Raw genomic sequence first — 14,720 nt, 5'->3', positions numbered from 1 at the left:
ATCGGTGTGGTTCTCTGCGCTCTGTGAATAGTGTAATGCACATACACGCCCTGCTTTTATGCATGTGAGCGCGAGAGCGGACCCGTAGCTTGTTGCAAACGCCCTCGGCACCAATGTCACTTCGGGGCTTCAGCTAAACGCACGCTCGCGGCGCGGCGCCCTCCCGCACTTCCAGTTCCGCGCAGCTCCCCACAGTGCTCGGGCAGTCCCAGGCAAATCCATCGGACGCGCCGACAGTTTTAACTGAACCCCCCCGGAACGGTTTTGCAATTCTGTGCACACCGGCGCTACAGTGGCCGCGCGATGCCCCAATCAGGAGTGACGGCAGATTTGTGCATTACCAGGGCTGCAAGAACGCCCAAACCCCCGCCCCAGAACTCATCCGTACCCTTGCGCTCCCACACCTGGCCTTGCCTGGCCGCTGGTTCGCGCCGGGCCGTGCGCCACAACTGCTTCGGCATGCTTCTGCAGCTCGCATGGTTTGCACCACGTGTGGGAAGTACGGTACATGGCCATGCTGCGCCTGCCCTGCGCCTGTCCGCGCCGCCAGCGTGCCAGAGTTATCCTAGGGGCGTTGCGCTGCACCGCCCTGCAATGCAACAGCCAGTAGGTGACATCACGGTCCGGGCATCAGGGCATTACGTCCAGGACACACAGGACTACGATCTAGCGCTCCGTAGATATGGTGGTATCAGGAATCTCGCAGAAGTATAGCACAGACAGTATGTCCAATAGATTTTATCACATGATTGGGAGCCGAGGCCGCGCATAGCGCGGGTCCTCAGCCTAACAAAAATTTAGCCCTGCCGGACACCCGAAGGGCCGACTGCGGAAGGCCCTCACAAAGTGCAAGGTGAAGACCGACCACACAACCGAGGCCATGGTGACCACCTCGAGAAGCGGGCCAGGTAAGTATGCTTGTGACGGCGCCAGCGAGCGGTGGTGGCCCCTCATGCAGGGTCTCGGGCCCCATGGCAACCGCGCGATGGTGGGGGGCACTTAGAATGTTCCTGTGATGCGGTTTCATAATGCGCTGCAAGGCGGTGAGCTTCTGACTATGTTCCTAAGCAAATAAATACTCATAACTCGCGGCCCTGTTGCTCGGACGTAACGCAATGTCGAGGGACATGTCGGCCAACATCGCCCGCCCGCCATGACCCCACCTTGTTGGCTGAGGCGCATAGTATGTTCAAGTCTGTTTAAGTTAGAAGGCTCTAGCTGTGACATGGTATCAGTATAATATCAATCGCATTACAGGTCGTGACTCGTGAGCCTGTACCTGTATCCCACACTCCTAACCTGTGCCACCTTAGGCCATGCTTGGCTGGTTGGCCCGGACACCCTTTCTCCAACAGCAACCGGGATAGCACACCCAAGGGGATTGGCTGAGTGCATGCCATAATGTTACAGCGGACTGACGACCGACCTACCGCGGTCCTCATTCTTGTCCAATAACTTTCTTATCGTCAAACCGACGATGGATCGCGACGCACGTCCGTCAATCGCCGCAGTCACCACCGCCGCCATCACCACCACCAGCACCGCCGCCATCACCACCACCATCACCACCACCGCCGCCATAGCCACCGTCCCCACCCGTGCTGCCGCCAAAGTCTGGCCATGACCAGCCGCCGCTCTCACCGCCACCGCCACCGCCGCCGCTGCTGGCGTCATCGCCATGGCCATCCCCTGCACCGTGGCCGCCCCACGCCGAGAACCAAGACCCCACGCCGCCACCGCCGCCCGTGCCACCGCTGCCGCTAGCATCCTCCGCCCCGTGTGCGGCACTCGTGGACGCATAGTCCCCGGACGTGCCGCCGCTCCCCCAGCCCGGCCAGGCGCTGCCACCTCCGAGATTCGGCAGGCCCGGCCACCACGACCCCCCGGCCGCACCACCGGCGCCACCACCGTTACTGCTGCTACTGGCCACGTCACCGCCGGCGCTGCTCCCATCCCCGTGCCCGTTGCCGGCCCCCACACCTTCATCCTCTGCCGCCTCGTCAGTGGCGGGCGGGCCCATCGCCGCCACCTTCGCCGCCGCCCGGCCGAGGGAGCTGGACGGCCCCTCCGCCCTCGAATCATCCTCGCCGCCGCCGCCGCCGCCGCCGCCGCCACTGCTTCCAGACCCGTGCGCCCGGCTGGAGCCGGCATCCGGCTCCCGCCAGTCCACGTAAGAATCCGAGCTGCCGTCGTTCTTGTCGTTCCGCCGCGCCGGCAGCACCCCCACCTCAACCTCGATCCCCGCCCCTGCTGCTGCCTCCGGCCCCGCCGCCCAGTCCTCGCTGGTCCACAGCGGCCAGTAGCCCCACGTGTTCGAGTCCACGTACTCGTAATACGCATACTCCGCCACCTGCCCCCGCAGCTCCTGCCGCTCCTGCCGCCGCTGCTGCCGCGCCGCCTGCCGCTCCTGCCGCACGCGCGCGAAGCGCGACCGCCGCCGCAACGCCGCCGCCGCCCACAGCTCCTCCGCGGAGCGCGCCACGCGGCGCTGAGCCGGCGTGTTGCGGCCCGCACCCGCCGCCGCCGCCGCCAGCGCCGCACCCGCCAGCATCATATCGGCGCGCGGGCCGAACAACGCGGCAGCGGCGTCCCTGTCCGCCGCCCGCGTTGCTGCTTCCGCTGCCGCGGCGCCGGCAGCGGCGGCTTCGCCGCCGCTGGCTTGCGCCTGCGACGCCGCCTGTTGGCTGGATTGCCGGAGCGCGGCCGCGATTCCGCCCAGGCCGGCAGCAGCAGCGGCGTCGTCCTGTGCCGTATCGTCCTCGTCGGGTACGGCGGCGGGCGGGCGCCACATGACGTACGTGTACGGCATGTCCGGGTTGGCGCGCCACGCCTGTGCCGCATTGCGGTACGGTGCAAGTGTGGGAGCAGGCGCACGATTCATTGGGGCTTGCCGCCTCAAGGAAGGGTGGGGTGATGGCAAAGCTTCATGCGGTATGGCACGCCACGCCAGCGCATGCAATGCCCCACCTCGTCGTGAATCCCTGAATCCCATACACACACATACCCACACACACGCACACGCACACGCACACGCACACGCACATACACACACACATACCCACACACACGCACACGCACACGCACACGCACATACACACACACATACCCACACACACGCACACGCACACGCACACGCACATACACACACGCACATACACACGTGCACAAGCCCACCTGCAGCAGCCTGAACCCGAACCGCTCGTACAGCGCCCGGTTGCGGCCGCTGGTGGCCTCGATGTAGGCGGGCAGGCCGGCGCCGTCCGCGCGGTCGCACAGGAAGCCCAGCAGCGCGCCGCCCAGGCCGCGGCCCTGCGGTGTGTGGAGGCGAGGGGGAGGGGGCTTGCATTCATAATTACTTATAAGGAAGCGGTAGACGGGGGCAGGTGCGAGGCAGCGCGAGGTAGGGGAGAGGCAAGGAGAGGCAGGGATAGCAAAGTGGAGTACTGGAGGCCGTGGGCGTGAAGGCAAGCGGGAAAGGCAGTCGAGGCCAGGGCGCCCAACCGCTTCACCACTCAGCATTGCAAGGGACCTCGATACCGCCACACCAGCACGCGCTCTGCTGCATGACGTGAACACGTACACACAATACACACGCGGCGGGGGCACCGCGGCCCGCCCACCACAACCCGCAGCCCACAGCCCGCCCCCACCTGCTGCTGGGGCCGTGTGCCCATGACACTGATATACAGGTAGGGCCCGTGCGCCTGCGCGGGGCCAGGCCGCAGAGGTGGGGGTTGGGTCCATGCGGGGGCGGAGACAAGGCTGGTTCGTGTGGAGGCGGAGGTGCAGGTGGTTCGTGCGGAGGCATAGGTAGGGGTGGGTTCATGCCGACATGGCACACGGCATACTCGCGCCGCCCGCCCTTTGCCCTTTGCCCCCCCTAACCCACAGCCCCCAGCCCGCACCTTGAAGAACTCCTCGCGCTGCCCCTCGAAGAAGTCGCTGGCGTCCATGCCCTGGACCACACGGTCCAGCCGCACCGACAGCAGCGGCGCCAGGCCGCCGCGCAGCAGCCGCCGCCAGCCGTCCAGGCCCGAGGCGCGCGGGTACACGTAGGCGATGGCGGCGGCGTCGGGGCGAGGCACGGTGCTGCGACGGGAGTGGGAACTGCTTTGGACGATGGCGGTGGGGAGGCGGGACACAGGAGCTGGGCAGCGTGCGTGGGAGGCGCGCGCGTGTGCGAGGGTTGTGTTGTTAAGAGAGTGCAAGAGGCCTGGCCGACTGGCTTGACGCGGTGATGGGTGCCTGGGTGCCTGAGTGCTGCCGCCCAAGCTGCAGGTCCCTGGGGTCCCTGGGGCCTCCGGCGACATACCCAGATCCCAGTCCCAACCACCGGTACCCTACAAACGGGACCGGATCCAACTGCCGCCGCACTCACCAGACCAGCTGGCGGGCGGAGGGGTACCAATCCAGCACACAGTTGAGGATGGTCCGGTAAAACTCAACCGCCTTGCCCGGCCTGCGTGCGAGCCGGCCAGCGTCACACTCGTCCATCTATCAGCATGGCCACAGAGCACCATGCTCCCGAAGACTACAGAGTACAGGCCAGGAACGCACTGCATGACGGGGCCATGCACTGTTCCCTTGCCTTGCCCCTCCGGGCCCCGCCTGTGGGCCCCGCCCCACAGCCGTCCGCGGCGCCGGCGTGCGGGCCCGGCGCCTAGGCCCCTTCTACCTGCAGAAGTAGGTGGTGGAGGGGTCGTCCACGAAAGCCGACGCCATGGACTCAACCGCCTGCCGCGCCAGGGCCGGGTTGTCGGCGCAGCTCACCACTGCCACCTGAGGCGGAGCTGCCGCTACCCCTCGCTGCCCTTGCCCCAGGGGCTGCCAGGAGCTGGCGCGGGCCGCGCCGTCGGCAGCTGCGCCGTTGCCGGAGCTGGGGCGCGTGATAACGTGCCGCCGGGCGGGGGCGCAGGCGGCAGCAGGTGCAGGCCACCGTGCCCCTGTCGCGGCCAGGGCCGTGGGCAACGGTGCGGTGCCGGCGACTGCAGGCGCGGCATGCCGTAGTCTGGCAACGCCGTGGTAGCCATGCTGGAGGGCTGGAGCTGCAGTGAGGCCACGATGCGCCTGCCATGCAAAGGAGGTAGCGTGAGGTGGCGCGCCGTGCAAAATGTATCAGCCGGTATGAAGGATGGAGCCTCCAAGGCAAGGTCCCCAGTATCAAGCCGCGCTGCTTCCGCGGTTCCGGGCAGCCCTGCCGCGCCTTGTCACGTTGCAGGTGCTTACCTTACCACACGCTCCAGCAGACAACAACATGTCAAAATGCGTTAGCATGGTGGCTGTCCGGGGAGCAAGGAAACACTAGTCGTCAATGCCGCCCAGGGCAAAAGGCCTAGGCCCCGGGCATCGTACTTATCAGCGGAATTGCCACAGCTGGGCAGCTAATGGTTGCAACTAGGTAGAAATGCTAGCAGGAAAGGCTCCGAAGGCGTGAGAAACCAGAGCACACGAATTCGCGTTTGTCTGCACGAGCTGGAAGTGGAGTCACGTTATTTTGATGAATGCTCAGGCGCCAGGCCCAGGCCCCGGCGGCGAATGCAAACACTTCCGATCTCGATCCGGGCCCGATGAACAAGAATACGGGCTTGCCCACGGTGCTCCCACCTGCCCCACACTGTAGCCCACTGTATCCAGGGCCCAAGACATGTACTAATGTTTTGCCGAATTGCGTGGGCTTGGAGGCTGTATCATGCAGGGGACCCCATCGACACAAACTGAGCTGAACAAAGGGCTCGACGCCCCTTCCCCTCCCTTCCGACGTCTTCCGACGCCGCAGAATCATCGGGGCCCCAGCATCAGTTCCTGTAATTCACCGTGTACTTCAGGACTCCACATCCTCGTATATCTCCTATCGGGGGAACGGCGCCCTTGGGAAGGCCGGGGCTCGTGCAATGAAGTCGCCCGCGGCACGGTTTGGTGCCGCACCGCTCGGTTGCAATTGGGCCCTAAGGCATTCTTTGTTCATACTGCACACATAATAACTAACTCGCCCACCCATGATAGCTCCACTGCGCATCAATCGTAACGGCTTTCCGACTGAGAGCTGCGCTGACTTGTGAAGCTTGTTTTTCACACGCGTTTGTCCAACCCTAATCGATCATTGACTGACTATCCAGGTTATGAAATAGCTTCAATCCTCGGACAGCGACTCGGCGACTATCTGACTTATTTAAGCTGACGTTCACAGCGTCGGCCATGGAAATCATGCCGCTCAACTTCTAACCTATATATACCATCCATAGTTACTACTAGAGGTTCACGGTAGCTTGAGTCGCTGTTTGAGTCGGGACCGGGGGCCGCTCGCCAACGAGGCCGCGGCCTATCACGGCGTTGACAACTAGCATATAATGGGTTGCTCGTCTTCAAAGGATGAGGTGGAGCTCGCCCAGCAGGTGCGTTTGAGCGACTCAGGAGCAGCGGTCCCGGGTTTGGGTTGCGTTTAACTCGCGCTCTTTTCGTGGCGCGCTGCATAATATAAGTCAGTGGTATGAGGGGCCCTGCGTCTTATGTTGAATGGCGCTTCGGTTTCATGCCCTAGCGCAACCTGGGCTCGCGGCTGAAAGCAGCGTAGCCCTCAATGTCCTGGGCAATTGGGGTTATGATTTGGTGCTGAAGATGAGCGCGGCAAGAGCTCTCTAGTGACGGACACGGGCTGCGACTAAAGTGAGAAAGTCGCTGTTTTGGCAGTCCCGCAAGGCTCCTTTAACCCGCGCTCTCGAGACATTGACAGTGAATAGGCAAACGGTCCACGAGTCTTGGACTGTGGAGCCGCCGACAGCGGCACGCGCACACGCTGACTCGCGGAATTCTTCCGAGTCCTTTTCCCCCGTGACCCTCCTACACCATGTGCCTGCAGGTGCTGGGTGCGAAGAAGGCCGCTGACACCAAAGCGGTGCGGCGACTGTCGGCGCTGGGGCTGGAAGACGGGGAGGTGTGGATCACGCGCCAGACCACGGATATACGCAAGGTGCGCGGGTGCCCCAGCTTGAGCGCGGCGAACCTGGGCGAACGCAGGGATGGGTTGGCGCGCGTGCGGGAGCTGGAGATGAGACCTCGGATTGCAACACCGGCCCCACCGCCCCAAGGGTTTGCGTGGGCACAGTCCTACATTCACAAAAGTTTGCAGGCGGTTTGCTCTGGCGCTAAGGCCCGTCGTGTTGGGGATGGGTGGGAGCTAGCAGTCCAGTTGACATGGGAGGCTGCACACAGCTGGGACAGGCGTGCGCCAGCATTTCTAGGCCCGGAGCGCTGGTCCATTGCATCCAGCAAGCCATGACGTCGCATCTAAGTCGTACACATAAAGTTCTGGTACCTTGTTAACAACGCCACTGCTGCAGGTGTTCAAGTTTGGGCAGCAAATCAACAAAGGGCAGTTCGGCGTGATCCACGTGGTCACAGACGCGGCGGGCAACAAGTACGCGTGCAAGCAGATCAGCAAACGCAAGCTGACAGGGCCCAACTCCATTCGCGACATACGGAGGGAGATTGAGATCATGCACCACCTTCGCGGGTGAGCTGCGTGCGCGCGGGCTGCTGGGACGGCGGTGGTGCCGCGATGATTCTGGTCTTGGTCTTTGTCGCGGGTCTTGGTCGTGGGTCTTGGTCTTGGGTCTTGGTCGTACCACGGCGCACAACGCAGCGCAACAGCAGGCTTGGCGGCCCCGCTGGGTGCTTGTGAAGCAGTGCGGGAGCACCAAGCCTGCGCACCATCATCGGGGCCGGATGTCACCTTGGCATGCTTGGAGTGGGCGCCCTTGTCTCCTTCACAGACACCGTACTGGGGTAGAACAAGCACCTACACGCAAGGACATGCGCACACACGCGAGCACGCCGCCTGACGCGCTGGTATGTGTGTTGGTATACAACCGCGCCCACAGGCACCCCAGCGTCATCACCTTCCACGGCGTGTACGAGGACGTGTCAGACGTGTACATGGTCATGGAGCTGTGCACGGGTGGGTGGGTTGGGCGGGTGGGTGGGTGGGTGGGTGCGGCGCTGGGTATTGTGGTGGTGGCGATGGGTATGCAAGTCTAAGTCCGAATTAACCGGCATCAAAACAAACCTGATGCGAGTTAGCGGCTAGAAGTCCGTTCGGATGCAGGCCACAACAGGCCAAATAAGGGGGCCGGTGGTGTTCAAGGTGGTGGAGGGGCAGGGGTGGCAGGGCAGGGCGTGGAGGCAGCCACTCGTGCACGTGCCAGCCACGCACTAGCACATTTCTGCGCATGCCGTTCACACGTGCGTACCGCACCGCGCCCAACCCGGCAGGCGGTGACCTGTTTGAGAAGATCGAGAAGATGTCCACTGTCACGGAGCGGGCGGCGGCCGCGCTGTTCCGGGAGCTGGTGGAGTGCGTGGCGTACTGCCACACACTGGGCGTCATGCACCGAGAGTGAGTCGCGCGTTGCTGGCTGCGTGCCGCGAGCTGTTTTGTGTGTCTAGGGTATTTGCTTGTCACGCGTTGGCCTGCGTGGGTCTGCGACTCTGCGTTGTTTTGCGTCGGTCTGCGGAGGCCTGGTGGGGGGGCTGGGGCGCTGGTCGACATTGGAAATATGGCTCATGTGCGAGGTCTTCAGCACCACCGCTGCTCAGCCGAAACCCTCCTCCTTCACCTGCTCGTCCTCCTCCTCTCTGTCTCTCTTCCCCACCCTCGCAGCCTCAAGCCGGAGAACTTCCTGGTCACGGACCGCACCGGCGACGCGCGCATCAAGCTGTCTGACTTTGGGCTGTCCACCTTCTTCCGCGAGGGGCAGGCCGACTTTGCTGACGTGCTGGGGAGCGCCTATTACATGGCGCCGGGTGAGGGGGGGCGGCGGCAGAGGGGGGGAGGCACACTGGGGGTTAACTTTGAACCAATCCCGTAAGGAAACAGTTGCGCTGCAAGGAGAAACTGCAGACTGGGGGATTGAAAGGTTAAGGCATTGGGAACATGATACCAACAGGGACAATGGGGAGAGGGAGGAGGGTTGGGGCAGCGAGAGCAGGAGGTTACGGTGTGAGTGTGCAGGTTGGGTGGCTGCAGGGTTTGGCAGGGCTGGCGGTGGCAGGCAGGGGTACTGGTGGTGTGTGTGGATTGGAGGTTACCGGGCTGCAGATGTGCCCTGTGTGCATGTGGCCTGGGACAGGGGCCCAGCTCACACACCTCTCACTTGCGCCTGCTCACACATCAGCACCCACCCACCCACCTGCTTAGTACTTGTTCCCAATGTTTTTAACCTTGCAACCCATCCACCCGGCACCCGCCTACGCACCCACGGCCCACAGAGGTGCTGGAGCGCAGCTACGGCAAGAGCTGCGACGTGTGGTCGCTGGGCGTCATCCTGCACGTGCTGCTGTCGGGGGCGCCGCCCTTCGCCGGGGCCACGGACGCGGAAATTATCAAGGCGGTGCGGAGCAGGGTGAGTGGCCGCACCTACAGCCTTGTTGTGGCGGGAGTTATGTGAAGTATGGTTATAGATCGCGCTTCTTTTGGTGGGAGAGCATGCGAAGGGCGTGCATCTGCCCAGTTTGCAGACGAGTGCGAGAGGGCTCGGTTGCACCGTGAACGCCCATAGTCACACACACACACACACACACACACACACACACACACACACACACACACACACACACACACACACACACACACACACACACACACTCATACGCACATGCACGCGCGCACGAACCCCCGCAGGATGTGGACCTGTCCGCCAAGCCCTGGCCCGCCATCAGCCGCCACGCCCGCCACCTGGTGTCGCGCATGCTGGAGAAGGACCCCGAGCAGCGCATCCAACTGGACCAGGTGGGTGGGTGGGTGGGTGGGTGGGTAGGTGGGAGGGCTACATTCATGATGCATTAAGAAGTGAAGGAGTAGCCAGTACAGCAGGCGCGTCGTTACCGATGTCCGTGAAGCTCAGCAGCCAGCTCCAGCGCGTAGACCCGCCTTCGGGGGCAGGGGGGTTCGCGAGTGGAGGGCAGTGGGAACAGGGTACGCGAACAGTTGGAACAAGACACAGCGGGCAGCACACTGGCTGGTTGGGTTTCCACACTAGGGCAGGGGCACGGGTGAGGAGAAGGCGGGTAGCTGCACGAGCGAGGCTGTTGATCGGAGGGCACTCGAAAACAAGGACTGCGCGCGTGGGTTGCTGAGCAGAGGGGATGTGGGACGGGCGAGCGTGTCGCATGAACACTTGCAAGCTGATGGCCTTATAGGCAGCAGTTTTGCTGCTTTCCGTTCCCTCATCAACGCTGCCGCCACACGTGCTGGTCCCGGGCGCAGGTGTTGACACACCCCTGGCTCCGGTTGGACGGCACCGCGCCTGTGCGGGCGGTTCCCAGTGAGTACCACCGCGCGCTATGAGATTGCCATTGTTTGTGTGCCACACATGAACGGCTACCCACCCGCCAGGGGATGTATGGTTGCCGCTATCTTGTCGCGTTTCCAGCGTCAGCTGCCCCTTGTTACTGTTATTGCCGCCACCCTACTCATCACTGCTTCCTTCCTTCCTGCCCCTTACCTCTGAACCATGACGCCACTCCGACTGGCAGCGGGTGTGCGCGACCGCGTCCGCCAGTTCCGCACGCTCAACCTGCTCAAGCGCGAGGCGCGCCGCGTCATGGCCGCCTCGCTGCCGCCCGAGGAGGTGGCGGTGAGTCGCGTGTGTGTGTGTGTGTGTGTGTGTGTGTGTGTGTGTGTGTGTGTGTGTGTGTTAGAAAGCACAAGGAAGACAACGTGTGTGTATGCCGTTGGAGGGGTGGCAGGCGGATGTGTATGCTGGGTGTGTGTGTAGGGTGGGGGCTGGGGGCAGGGTGCAGCCAGGGGAGCGCCGCAGATCTTTCCAAGCTGTCTCCAGGGTATCGTGTCAGGGCACCCGGTCGCAATGGGGTCGCACTCCCCTCGCGGCCAGCGCCATGCCCACCTCCCACCCCATCACGCCCCTCCCATCTTTACGTGCCGTATCTGATCATCGCTGTCTGCTCTCGCCGCGTCGCCGCCACACGCACGCGCAGGGCCTCAAGAACCTGTTTGAGGAGCTGGACGCCAACGCCGACGGGCTGGTGTCGCTGGAGGACCTGGTGGCGGGGCTGGCGCGCAGGGGCGAGGCACTGGCCGGCGAGGAGGCGGCGGCGCTGCTGCGAAGTATGGACCTGAACGGCGACGGATTCATTGTGAGTGCCGGGTCGTGAACTCGGGATCGTGCCGGGTCGGGCGGGGTGTGTGACTGCGGTAAATGCTGGAGATGGGTTGTCCGCGGGCCAGCGTGTTGTGAGGATGCATTATGCATCAGCGATAAGTGCAACGAGATGTTATACGACACATGAAAGGAACTGAGGTGACAGTTTATCAGACGCGCTTCTGGCACCTGCGCTCTTATCAGATAGTTACATCATATCAATACCCGGAACAACCACAGCATCGTTATGCGTGTGCGTGCATGTTACGCCGGTGCTGGTGCCTGGCTGGGTGCGCCTTTCCGTTGCCTGTCGTCACCCAAGCAACCCTGCGGCGTATGGGGACAGCAGGGACGCGGGAGGGGGGGAGCCTGTATGGATCCACATGAATAAGACCCCCCACAACCCGAACGAGGAACGGAAAGCAGCTCCCCCTTAAATGCTTTCACCTCGAATTGTCAGCGCCAATGTCAGCTGCGCTTTTGCCAGCTGCGATCTTATCACCGCAAACTATCCCATACGCATAGTAGCACATCGTTTTGTCAGGTCAAATTATCATTCTCAATGCGCCCCACCTGCGCCTCAACTATGCCCCAGGACTACCGCGAATTCGTGGCCGCCACCTACACGCTGAGCAAGCTGCAGCAGAGCGACGTGCTGCTCAAGACCTTCCGCCACTTCGACCTGGACGGAGACGGCTACATCAGCAAGTGAGTAACTGCTGGTGCAATGCCTCGGTGGGGTTTCTCACACAGAGTGCCGCCACTCCTCCCGTGCCCCTACCTACCCTGCCACGCTGTCACTCACCCGGCGGTCTCCCCCCCCCTACGTGACATCTGTACCATTGCTCCTGGCTACGCCCTCTCGTCTTATTTAACATGCATGGAACCCCCTCTGTCACCCGCTGCCACCCCCTGCTGCCCTCTGCCAGGGAGGAGCTGGCCGCCGCGCTGGCCCAGCTGCCCGCCGCCGCCAGCTCGGCCGCCTCAGCGCGAGAGAGCGTCACGGGGCTGCTGGCGGAGGCGGACTTGGACAAGGTGGGGCCCTGGGGGGCCTGTGGGACCTGTGAAGGCGGCCGCGTGTGGCCGTGCAGCCTCCTTCTCCGCCACCTTCTGCCGACGTCCTCCTCCTTCGCCCCGCCGCCGGACGCCCGCGCTCTCCCCGCTCTCACCCTTAACTCTGCAACCCCGCCTCCCCTGCTTGTATGCTGTTCCCAATGTTGTAACCTTGCAACCCCCGCTTAAACTCCACGCAGGACGGCCGGCTGAACTACCGCGAGTTCTGCACCATGCTGCTGGCCGCGCCGGGGCTGGAGGCGGGAGGCAGCGAGGCAGACGCCAACGCGGCCGAGGTGCAGGCGGCCCTGCGGCTGTCCGGAATTGACCTGGACTCGGCGGGGCTGCCGGGAGCCTTGAATGGCAACGCAGCGGCGGCGCTGCCGGCCTCGGCGGCGGCGGCGGTGGCGGCTGCAGTGGCGGCGGGCTTCCGGCCCGGGAGCCACAGCACCAATGACACGGCGTGGGACCCGAGCTTCGGCAGCGGCAAGCGCACGAGCACGGGGGGCGGGGTGCGCACAAGCACGGGCGGCGGCATTCGCACGAGTCCGAGCGGGGTGCAGGCGAGCATCGGCAGCCGGCCGCAGGCGCCGTCGCCGCAGCGGTCTGGGTCGCTGGCGGCGGCACCGCCGTCCAGCTCACAGGCGTCGTCGCGGTCGCAGCAGCCATCGCCGATGGTTTCGACATCGCAAATGGGCATGCTGCAGCAGCAGCAGCAGCAGCAGCAGCAGCAGCAGCAGCAGCAGCAGCAGCAGCAGCAGCAGCAGCACTCGCGTTCGCAGCAGCACTCGCCCATGGTGGGTGGCCACAGGCTGTCGTCGGCGCAGTCACAGTCGCAGTCGCAGCAGCTGCGGCAGCTGCAGCAACAGCAGTCCCGCAAGCAGCAGGCGCAACAGCAACAGCCACAACAGCCGGGCGTGTGGGCAGACGACTTCAGCGACGCTGGGCCGCTGGACTCGGAAGATGAAGACATCATGAAGGCGTCACGGCGGCAGCCGCAGCAAGTGCAGACGCAGTCGAGTCAGCAGTCGCATCGGGCGTAGACGGATAGGTGGCATGCAGGCGCACACGCGGCCCGCGGCTGCGGGTTGGGCGGTTAGCCCGGCACGCACAGGGCGCAGCGTGTGCGGCGGCGGCGCGCCACGGGGCGGCTTCTGAGCGATCTGCGGGGCGGCTTCTGAGCGAGGAAGGGAGAGGTGGGCTGAACTGCCGCGAGTTTCGCACCATGCCGCTGGTCGCTCGCGGGCTTCTGAGCGGCCGGGAATGAAGGAATGGGCTGATTGTAGGCTGCCGGTTGGGCGTCGTTGGGATCACGGCGCAGCCGGTGACCGGCAGCTTGGTTGGTCACATATACATAGGCATTCCGCATGGTGCATGTGTGCATTACCCTGCCGTCCGCTGCCTCTTCTTGTGCCAGAGGCACGAATACAACTTGCGAGAGGACTTTGCACTGCTCTCGCCTTCCACTTGAAACGGTGGACCTCATGCGCGCGCGTAACTTGCGTACTTGACACAACACGGCGCTCACGCCGAACAAATTTTGTTGTTGCTACCGTTGGTGCATGTATGTTGTGTGTATGCGCGACGCCACACGACATGCAGGAAAGCTGCACCGCAGCGGATCCTGGCTGATCTAGATAAGGTAAACGGTCTTCGCGTTCGCACGGGAAATCGTGGTGGAGAACCTTGATCCCCGTTCCGGAGAGGTTATTCATACATTCCATTGGGTTTGGGTTGAGGACAATCCGATTCGAAGGGACAAAGCGACGTTGTTGTTGTGTCGTCGGGCGCTGGCACCCACTGGCGCTGGTTCAACGGCGTGCGGGCCAGAGGTCAATTTATGTCGGTGCGTGTGTGTGCATTTTGGTTGCGTGCCGTGCCGTGCTGTGCCGATGCCTTTGAGCATCAAGCACGCACGCCTGGGAGCGAGCGATTACGGCCGAGATGGGTGCATGGCTGCATGCCGTGGTTGATAACGGATGACTCCTTAGGCTGATCACAACGCCGATTGCTGATCACCATGTTGCAATTGGTTGACAATATTGCATTTCGTGTAGTACGTGCTGACACATGACCGTTTGAGGACCATGCAGCAGTGAGCTGACTCCACCTTGGGAGACCGGCGCCACGGCACGTGTGTACCGAACACGATTCGGTCACCTATACTGGCCGTGGGCGAAATTGTATTTTAGCCTACGCGTGCGAGGGCGCTTACACTGACTGGGCGCTCTTTGGGTTGAGCTGCATGAATACGAATTATACGATATAGGTTAAGGCAGGTTGGCGAATGGCTGAGTGGTGGTTGGGTTGGGCAGCTCGGGCTGCACGAGTACGATGCCGGCAGTTGCTGACTGTGCGGAGTTCTGAGTTGTGAGTTGTGGAGCACTGGAACTGTGAGGAGGCAGTCTGCAAAGCGCGTGGCGTGTTGGTTTCATTGCTACAGCACGTTGGGCTGCCTCACTGCGCGTGGCCCCCTCCTGTCCGTCTTCCATTGTAACACGCAATGTGCGC

General features: G+C 63.3%; 2 protein-coding genes across 2 annotated transcripts; one reads left to right on the top strand and one right to left on the bottom strand.

Moving 5' to 3' along the window:
• Positions 1-77: 77 nt before the first annotated feature.
• On the bottom strand, positions 78-5,479 carry CHLRE_01g009550v5 (uncharacterized protein). The gene is made up of 7 exons (XM_043058270.1): positions 5,227-5,479; positions 4,676-5,067; positions 4,379-4,459; positions 3,906-4,089; positions 3,651-3,704; positions 3,175-3,309; positions 78-2,830 (listed from the first exon to the last, which is right to left on the bottom strand). The coding sequence occupies exons 1-7, from the start codon at positions 5,254-5,256 to the stop codon at positions 1,499-1,501; spliced, it is 2,208 nt and encodes a 735-aa protein (XP_042928184.1). The 5' UTR covers positions 5,257-5,479; the 3' UTR covers positions 78-1,498.
• A 500-nt stretch (positions 5,480-5,979) lies between these two features.
• CHLRE_01g009500v5 (uncharacterized protein) lies at positions 5,980-14,718 on the top strand. Its single transcript, XM_001700209.2, has 14 exons — positions 5,980-6,392; positions 6,857-6,967; positions 7,338-7,510; positions 7,878-7,954; positions 8,269-8,392; positions 8,657-8,799; positions 9,265-9,398; positions 9,677-9,784; positions 10,262-10,319; positions 10,531-10,631; positions 10,993-11,151; positions 11,752-11,864; positions 12,086-12,191; positions 12,410-14,718. The coding sequence occupies exons 1-14, from the start codon at positions 6,348-6,350 to the stop codon at positions 13,250-13,252; spliced, it is 2,295 nt and encodes a 764-aa protein (XP_001700261.2). The 5' UTR covers positions 5,980-6,347; the 3' UTR covers positions 13,253-14,718.
• The last annotated feature ends 2 nt before the right edge of the window (positions 14,719-14,720 follow it).

Source organism: Chlamydomonas reinhardtii, chromosome 1 (genome assembly GCF_000002595.2).
Source record: "Chlamydomonas reinhardtii strain CC-503 cw92 mt+ chromosome 1, whole genome shotgun sequence".
Taxonomy (NCBI): Eukaryota; Viridiplantae; Chlorophyta; class Chlorophyceae; order Chlamydomonadales; family Chlamydomonadaceae; genus Chlamydomonas; species Chlamydomonas reinhardtii.
Note: the sequence above shows the minus strand (reverse complement) of the source record. Positions and strands in the feature narration are given on the sequence as shown.

What these genes read in the sequence shown, in the direction of transcription:
- CHLRE_01g009550v5 (XM_043058270.1), bottom strand. Translation starts at nt 5,256, where the DNA reads ATGTTGTTGTCTGCTGGAGCGTGTGGTAAG. An exon ending in TCCGCCCGCCAGCTGGTCTG is followed by an intron (nt 4,090 to 4,378) that starts GTGAGTGCGGCG and finishes CTCCCGTCGCAG; the next exon opens with CACCGTGCCTCGCCCCGACG. An exon ending in AGCGCGAGGAGTTCTTCAAG is followed by an intron (nt 3,705 to 3,905) that starts GTGCGGGCTGGG and finishes GGCCCCGCGCAG; the next exon opens with GCGCACGGGCCCTACCTGTA.
- CHLRE_01g009500v5 (XM_001700209.2), top strand. Translation starts at nt 6,348, where the DNA reads ATGGGTTGCTCGTCTTCAAAGGATGAGGTGGAGCTCGCCCAGCAG. An exon ending in GCCTGTGCGGGCGGTTCCCA is followed by an intron (nt 10,320 to 10,530) that starts GTGAGTACCACC and finishes TCCGACTGGCAG; the next exon opens with CGGGTGTGCGCGACCGCGTC. An exon ending in TGCCGCCCGAGGAGGTGGCG is followed by an intron (nt 10,632 to 10,992) that starts GTGAGTCGCGTG and finishes ACGCACGCGCAG; the next exon opens with GGCCTCAAGAACCTGTTTGA.